Source organism: Coregonus lavaretus (assembly GCF_964263955.1).
Source record: "Coregonus lavaretus genome assembly, chromosome: 1".
NCBI lineage: Eukaryota > Metazoa > Chordata > Actinopteri > Salmoniformes > Salmonidae > Coregonus > Coregonus lavaretus.
In genome coordinates, this window is record NC_139988.1 from 29,095,483 (window position 1) to 29,104,866 (window position 9,384).

Below are 9,384 nucleotides of genomic sequence, written 5' to 3' on the forward strand. Positions count from 1 at the left end.
AATGCCTTGTAACAGTTCATGCATTCTCCTGGTAGCGAGCCCTATCTTTGTCCATTGAGCAGTGTGACTGAGTGTGTAAGCATCAGCCCTGAGCTCTCATCATTTAGACACAGACCTTCGTTAACACCCACACAGTCCCATGACTACAACTGGACAGTAGTGAGACCAGTACACAGGACCACACAGCACTATTGACAGGACATGTCCAGGGATGAGATCAGGACAGGTTCAGCACAATGAAAAAGGGAAAGGGTCTGCTGGGTCAATTTCAATTATGTATAAATATCAGAAAAATCAACAATCTAAAATAAAAGTTATATGCACAGAGACTGACAGACATACTGTGAAGTAGCACAAATACATTCACTATAGACTATACATTTGACACAAAAGTGCACACTTATGGTCAATGAGAGGCTAACACACGTGAGTGGAAAGTCATTCCTGCATAAAAGAACCAAAACTGCTGTGTTAAATGGCTAAAGAACAATGAATGCATGTGCTTTTAGACCAAAACAATTAGATTTTCCTGTTTTTTAAAATGATATTTCCACACTATGAGGTCGAAATAACACTGAAATTGTGAAAATAATGATAATGCCCTGTTTGTGTAAGAGCTGTTTGAAAAGAATGCCTGATCATGAATTCACAATCAGATCTGATTATTCTGACCAATGACCAGTCATCTTTTATTTGCATATGTATCCTCCTAGTTTGAAGGGGTAAGTGGGGTAGGCTCTATGGTCCAGACGATTCTATCCGGCAAATCAGTGCTGTGTATGTAAATATATTTACATTTCAATGGCAAAAGGAGGCTCAGGGCAATAAATGATACTAAAGTTATTTTCATGAAATAAACACACACACAGTGATTTTTTTATACATACAGTGATGATTTAAAAATACAATTAAAAAGACTGCATGGGGACTTTAAGCTGTTTGTGTAAACTATTTGGCTGTAGCCAAGCCGTCTTGAATTTTCCTGGCTGATCTGAGTACAGCCAGCAGGTTGACTTTATCCCCAAACTCCTTCTCACGGTGCTCAAGCAGAATACCCTGCATGGGGAAGAGAAGGAAAACAGACATGGGTCTCAAAACTGGTCTCTGTGGAAGTACAGCAAGTGCTCATTGTATAAGCATTAATATGTTATGAAAAGTACACCATGTGTAAATGATAGCAGAATAAAAGCACATCCACCGATACATACTTGCACTGGACCTGAATCCTAATTTGAGGTAAGTGTCAAAATAAAGGAAACACAAGTAAATGAGGGATACAAAGTGTATTGAAAGCAGGTGCTGAGTTAAATAAACAATTAGCACTGAGTTAAATAAACAATTATCATCCCATCATGCTTAGGGTCATGTGTAAAAATGCCCTGTTGCCCATTATTTTTGTATACAATGGCTAGAAGAAGAATCTCAGTGACTTTTAAAGAGGGGTCTCAAAGGAGCATAGGGGGTTTAAAGTGTGTGTGTGTCTCAGTCACCAGATCTCAACCCAATTGAACACTTGTGGGAGTTTCTGGAGCGGCGCCTGAGACAGAGTTTTACACCACCATCAACAAAACACCAAATTATGGAATTTATTGTCTGAAGAATGGTGTCGCATCCCTCCAATAGAGCTCCAGACCATTTGTAGAATCTATGCCAAGGCGCATTGAAGATGCTCCTGAGTGGCGCAGTGGTCTAAGGCACTGCATCGCAGTGCTAACTGTGCCACTAGAGATCCTGGTTCGAATCCAGGCTCTGTCGCAGCCGGCCGCGACCGGGAGACTCATGGGCGGCGCACAATTGGCCCAGCGTTGTCCAGGGTAGGGGAGGGAATGGCCGGCAGGGATGTAGCTCAGTTGATAGAGCATGGCGTTTGCAATGCCAGGGTTGTGGGTTCGATTCCCACGGGGGGCCAGTATAAAAAAAATATGTATTCACTAACTGTAAGTCGCTCTGGATAAGAGCGTCTGCTAAATGACTAAAATGTAAATGTATGATGTAAATGGCTCATGGTGGCCCAACGCCCTATTAAGACACTTTATGTTGGTGTTTCATTTATTTTGGCAGTTACATGTATATGCTCACATCTCAAGCAGTTGTCACTATACGGACTTGCTGCAAAGAATTGTAGTACCGTACCATCTAACATCCAATGCATATCAAATAGTCTCTATACTGATGTATGTGAGCTAAGTTGAGTCGCAATTCAACGGCTCAGACACGAGACGTATGTGGCAGGGTCTACAGACAATCACGGACTACAAAAAGAAAACCAACCATGTCGCCGACACCAAAGTCTCTCTTCCAGACAAGCTAAACACCTTCTTCGCCCGCTTTGAGAATAACACAGTACCACTGACGAGGCCCACTACCAAGGACTGTGGCCTCTCCTTCTCCATGGCCGACGTGATTAAGACATTTAAGCATGTTAACCCCCGCAAGGCTGCCGGCCCAGACGGCATCCCTAGCCGCGTCCTCAGAGCATGCGCAGACCAGCTGGCTGGTGTGTTTATGGACATATTCAATCTCTCCCTTTCCCAGTCTGCTGTTCCCACATGCTTCAAGATAGCCACCATTGTTCCTGTACCCAAGAAAGCAAAGGTAACTGAACTAAATGACTATCGCCCTGTAGCACTCACCTCTGTCATCATGAAGTGCTTTGAGAGACTCATCAAGGATCATATCACCTCTACCTTACCTGTCACCCTAGACCCACTTCAATTTGATTACCGCCCAAATAGATCCACAGACGATGCAATCGCCATCACACTGCACACTGCCCTGTCCCATCTGGACATGAGGAATACCTATGTAAGAATGCTGTTCATTGACTATAGCTCAATATTCAACACCATAGTACCCTCCAAGCTCATCATTAAGCTCGAGGCCCTGGGTCTGAACCCCGCCCTGTGCAACTGGGTCCTGGACTTCCTGACGGGCCGCCCCCAGGTGGTGAAGGTAGGAAACAACATCTCCACTTTGCTGATCCTCAACACTGGGGCCCCACAAGGGTGCATGCTCAGCCCTCTCCTGTACTCCCTGTTCACCCATGAATGCGTGGCCAAGCACGCCTCCAACTCAATCATCAAGTTTGCAGACGACACAACAGTAGTAGGCTTGATTACCAACAATGACGAGACCGCTTACAGGGAGGAGGTGAGGGCTCTGGGAGTGTGGTGCCAGGAAAATAACCTCTCACTCAACATCAACAAAATGAAGGAGATGATCGTGGACTTCAGGAAACAGCAGAGGGTGCACCCCCCTATCCACATCGACGGGACCGCAGTGGAGAAGGTGGAAAGTTTCAAGTTCCTTGGCGTACACATCACCGACAAACTGAAATGGTCCACCCACGCAGACAGTGTGGTGAAGAAGGCGCAACAGAGCCTCTTCAACCTCAGGAGGCTGAAGAAATTCGGCTTAGCACCTAAAACCCTCACAAACTTTTACAGATGCACAATTGAGAGCATCCTGTTGGGCTGTATCACTGCCTGGTACGGCAACTTCACCGCCCACAACCGCAGGGCTCTCCAGAGGGTGGTGCGGTCTGCCGAACGCATTACCGAGGGCAAACTACCCGCCCTCCAAGAAATATACAACACCCGATGTCACAGGAAGGCCAAAAAGATCATCAAGGACATCAACCACCCGAACCACTGCCTGTTCATCCCGCTATCATCCAGAAGGCGAGGTCAGTACAGGTGCATCAAAGCTGGGACCGAGAGAATGAAAAACAGCTTCTATCTCAAGGCCATCAGACTGTTAAATAGCCATCACTAGCACATTAGAGGCTGCTGCTGCCTATTGAAATCACTGGCCACTTTAAGAAATGGAACACTAGTCACTTTAATAATGTTTACATATCTTGCACTACTCATCTCATATGTATATACTGCATTCTATTCTATAATATTCTACTGTATCTTATTCCATGCCGTGGTCCTCTGTAGCTCAGCTGGTAGAGCACAACGCTTGTAACGCCAAGGTAGTGGGTTCGATCCCCAAGACCACCCATACACAAAAAAATGTATGCACGCAAGACTGTAAGTTGCTTTGGATAAAAGCGTCTGCTAAATGGCATATTATATTATGCCGCTCTGTCATTGCTTGTCCATATATGTATATTTTCTTAAATCCCATTCCTTACCAGTTTTGTGTGTATTGGGCATATGTTGTGAAATTGTTAGATATTACTGCACTGTCGGAGCTAGAAGCACAAGCATTTCGCTACACCCGCTATAACATCTGCTAAACACGTGTAAGTGACAAATAAAATTTGATTTGATTTGATTTTACTTGCAGATCCATTCTTGCTATTGCTAATTAGTTCTAACTACTGTATATCTCCACTTTTGTCCGTTATAGCATGGATAGAGTGCCCAGTTCAAGCGGTATAGCCCTACCTGATCTTTGGGCCCAATGACGAACACTCCCCCCAGTACAAGACCTTCTCCTTTGATTATATTTCCTGTGCAGCCCTTCCTATAGGCCCTCCACAGGCTCCTCCACACCCCGATACGCAGCAACGCAGACAGGAACATCCAACGCTCCACAGGACCGTATAATGCTCTCTGAGAAAAACAGGTTTGGTTATTAGATGGAGGGATACAGTGACGTTAGCAGGATACTGTACTTTGTTGACGTCTACAGTTGGATGTATATTTGAAAAGATGTCGGAAATAGATGTTATATCATATATTGCACAAAGGTGTGCAGTGTGACTGAACAAACGCTGGAAACATATATTTTACAAGGAACTGTGTACTTTATCTTCTCATGTCAATGCTAACTGCTGTTAGCATTGTAAATTAATTAGTTATTCACTGACCTTCTGGTCTACATAGACTTCCCCAGTAAAAAATGTCTTGAAGGCATCCAGCTCTTGGCCAATGTTCTCTTTGACCACGGCTAAGAGAGGGACCCCCAACTCCTCTAGCTGGGGCTTCAGAGAGGACAGCTCAATGGCCTCCTAGAGAGAAAGAGAGAGAGAGACAAAGAGACAAAGCGACAGAGACAGACAGAGAAAGAGAGAGCGAGAGAGCGAGAGAGAGAGAAGAGGCATGGAGAAACATCAGCACTCGAGTCTGTCTGCTGTCAGGAGTGTGAAAGAATAAAATAGACAAGCTAGTCTAGAGGAGACACCACAACCACAGCGCTCACCTCTCTGCACAACAAGCATCCAGGGCGTCGTACCACCATGATCACTGCCCCAGTCTTCTCCCACAGAGCTTTGGCTTTATACGTCTCATAAACTGAAAGAGACAGAGAAGGGTTAAATATAGCCTACTTCTCCAAATCTATGAAGAGACCTCATACAAGGTCAAATGCTAACAGTAGATCTGTAATCTAAACAAACAGATCTGGCTTACTAACTATTCTAGCTATTAATTTGGATATAAAACGTTCAGTGTTCTGGACTCTATTCTATGACTCCTTACTTCCTCCGGTGGTCTTGAGGTCAGTCTCCTCCAGAACCTTCAGGTTGGCCCACAAAGGCTTGGTGAGGAACAGGTCTGTGATGGACTTTAGTAGATATGCTATGAACAGGCCTACTGCCTTCAGAGCCTGGTTAGAAGTCACCATGGCCCACTCAGACACTTCACATCACTCTGGGGGTAAAAATATGGATCAAGATAGGATATGAATGGGATAGGAATATGTGGGGTAAAATAGAATGAAGTAGCCTATTCATCCCTGAAATACATTGTCCACTCATGCACAATAAATACAGTGTGTGTGTGCACGTGTGCATGCATGCATGTGTGTATCTGCTACAAACATCCCATAGACCCTGCTTTGTTATAGTGTTTTGTTATGTAATTGCTGGACCCGATCATTAACATTCTTGGCCCTAATTAGTTAGTTGTTTCTGAGCAGTGAGCAATGACATCTACAGCCCAGACCTTCAGAGCTGATAATCACAGCTTACTGCAGTAGCGCTCTGAAAGCAGGGCTATATTTTTTATATCGCTGACTTTGATCGATATTAATTGTAATGCTAAATCGTGTTACTATGAAGCACAGTCATTCAGTGTGACACTTCAAATTATCAAAGCGGTAGCTTCGATCATAAAAAAAAAAAGATGATCAAAGACGGGAATGGAAAACAACATACAAGAGTGTTATCTTGTTTAATAAAAAACGGAATATGCTACTAACCAAAGAAATTCCTTCAATCACACTTCTTGATCAATCTATCTACAGATCAGTCATTGTCTTACGTCAGATCGTATCACTCCTACGCGACGCTCGTCCCTCAACCGATCAGTGATGGTGGAATCGACGCGCTATCTGACATAAGACAATGCAGGTCAGTAGATGCTAAGAATCAGTCAAGTTCAACAATCAACCTACTGTACAAAAATAATTCCCCTTTAATTAACGGATATGTGACTTCTAGCCTAGATAAAGGAAATTCAACAACAACTAAAATTAATCCAGCAAAAGTTAGCCTTTCTCCTTCATCAATGAAAATACAATTAATGTTTATATTCCATTGATCAAATAACCATTAAATACATTATAAATCAAATTTAGTTGAAGCTATAGCATAGAGTAAGTGGTGGGGGAAAAAAATACTCACCAATATCTGTCTCCCTGCTACTAACGAGAGTAGGATTCAATCCCCTGGTCTGGTGTGTTTTCAGCCCCTAACCACTAAGCCCTTTAACCAGCCCCAGTCCAATCACATCACTGTACCAGCCCGATTCAGTATGACCTAACATTTTGCCGATACACACTGTGGAGGAACACAACTCACGTTGACTCGCTATTACTGGGTACTACATGGTCGTATTGATAAGGGCATGCAAAGGAAAACGTTTTAAAATGTTGAGCAACGTAAAACGAAAATGAGTGTTTGACTGTTTCCAGTGTTTCCAGATAGTACCTCCCCGTTTCGGCACGTTTACATACGCTGCGAGCCTAGTGAATAGGACCCTGAGTCTGTAATGGACATTTACTGGAGCAGGTCCATGAATGAATGGAGATTTCTGCTTCACCGCCCACATTAGCCTAAAAGCCCATCAGGATGCTGTCATTTTGTTCATTCATCCCATTCCTCACTAGCCTGGTCCCAAATCTCTTTGTGCTGTTTTGCCAACTCCTATGGTCATTGTCACGCCAAATGGCAAGACAGCACAAACAGATCTAGGACCAGGCTAATTCTTCACTGCTTTAATTTAGGGATCTGAAATTATACTTTCTACTATCTTCTATTCTATGGAATTAGGCTATACTCTGTTTGTTATGCTTTTGGATAGGGACTGGCATGATAGTGGTGTCGAATTGCTGCATGGCTGGTTGTCAAGAAGGTCAAAATTGAAGAAATAGGACTGCCTTTGTTTGGAATATTCAAAAATATAGCAAATGGATAACATTTATATCAGGGTGTGACGATATTGAGGCATCAAATGTACTATATACTCTATATATCCTACGCACAGCACAGGTGGCCCACTATAACTACTATTATACTAATATTATATAAGACAATACTACTACAGTAATAGATAATACTACTACTCTACTGTACTGTACTAGCTGTACTGACCCCCTGTGACCGCCAGATCATGAGGGGCTTAAGAAGGGTCTTAACCTCTGCGACTGGCTCTACAGCGCGTGTCAAACTCATTCCACAGAGGGCCGAGTGTCTGCGGGTTTTCGCTCCTCTCTTGTACTTGATTGATAAATTAAGGTCACTAATTAGTAAATAACTCCCCTCACCTGGTTGTCTAGGGCTTCATTAAAAGGAAAAACCCAAAACCTGCAGGGACTAGGCCCTCCATGGAATGAGTTTGACACCCCTGCTCTACAGGCTTTTTAAATAGGTCTGAGGTCAGGGTTCAAGTCACAGGAGTTCCCAGGGGGTGCTGGGCATTCCCATAAAGATGTGGGTCACCCCTATATGTGCTGTATGTTGTGTATGACATGGGCACCCCCTAAACTTTAAACAAATTATTTAGGCGATAACTGTTACTGTAACATCTGTACATGCACAATTCTAATCTCATCTTTGACTCCTCCTCAAGCTCCTTTTTCAGCTGCTTCTGAAATGTGTCCCTCTAACACAGAAAACCCACCTTAGCGCATTCATTATTTTGTACAAATAATTCTTGATTAGCTATGTTCAATGATGTAGCTTAGCCCATTTATAAAAAAATCGAATTCACAAATTCATGGTGTTGCTCAATGTCATATGGGCCTATTTATTGGCAAGGAGACACTGAGCCCTAGAGGCAATCGACCACATCACAGTTTTCAAAAGTTTTTTACCTCTATCTAGCTCCCCACATAGTCCCTCACAGGCAGACGTTTCACATGAGTCTACTGTGGAACAGATGTAAAAATCCCTCCAAATCTGATTTTGCCGCCCATTCAAATTAGGCACAAGGTTGCCTTGTTAAATCTTGTTCATTCTCTCAAACTAAATACCATAAATGTGTTCTCATTAGCTGGGAATGTTGTTTGAAATGTCTGATACAACATACTTTGGTGATATCGTTATCAACCTACTACATAGGCCTACCCCTTAAAATAGAAATAAATAAGAATTCAGAGGGTGCTGCAGCACCCACAGCACCCCTACTTCCCGCGGCTATTCATATAAGGCAGTAGTTGTCAAAAACTGATTTGTTGTCATCTTTTGGTTGACAAGGTAAAAGGTCAGTGGTGAAACTTGGCAACTATGGCAACAGAATTTTCTCGAGTTCCCCACTTTTAATTCCGACTTGAAGGGTAATTAAAGTGAAACATGGTAGGCCGTCATTGTAAATAAGAATGTGTTCTTAACTGACTTGCCTAGTTAAATAAAGGTTAAAGAAAAAAAGAAAAGAAAAAAGAAACAAATATCCCAGTCTGAAATAGGAATTTCCGATAAATCCAATAGCATGTGAACGCATAGCTTTTAAAACATTGGCCAGTCAGACCATTACTAGCCTACTTTTCCAGCTGGTTTATTGCAATTTTTAGGCTACGTACAGTTGAAGTCGGAAGTTTACATACACCTTAGCCAAATACATTTAAACTCAGTTTTTCACAATTTCTGACATTTCATCCTAGTAAAAATTCCCTGTCTTAGGTCAGTTAGGATCACCACTTTATTTTAAGAATGTGAAATGTCAGAATAATAGTAGAGAGAATGATTTATTTCAGCTTTTATTTCTTTCATCACAGTCCCAGTGGGTCAGAAGTTTACATACACTCAATTAGTATTTGGTAGCATTGCCTTTAAATTGTGTAGCTTGGGTCAAACGTTTCGGGTAGCCTTCCACAAGCTTCCCACAATAAATTGGGTGAATTTTGGCCCATTCCTCCTGACAGAGCTAGTGAAACTCAGTCAGGTTTGTAGGCCTCCTTGCTCGCACATGCTTTTTCAGTTCTGCCCACACA

The 9,384-nt window shown here is 42.8% G+C and overlaps 1 protein-coding gene across 1 annotated transcript; it reads right to left on the reverse strand.

The window, feature by feature from the left end:
* Nucleotides 1–948: 948 nt before the first annotated feature.
* Nucleotides 949–5,577, reverse strand: LOC311132986 (peroxiredoxin-like 2A; the record flags this gene model as incomplete). The annotated part of the gene is made up of 5 exons (XM_084166395.1): nt 949–1,056; nt 4,398–4,565; nt 4,823–4,963; nt 5,155–5,246; nt 5,433–5,577. The coding sequence occupies 5 exons, from the start codon at nt 5,575–5,577 to the stop codon at nt 949–951; spliced, it is 654 nt and encodes a 217-aa protein (XP_084022521.1).
* Between the last annotated feature and the right edge of the window lie 3,807 nt (nt 5,578–9,384).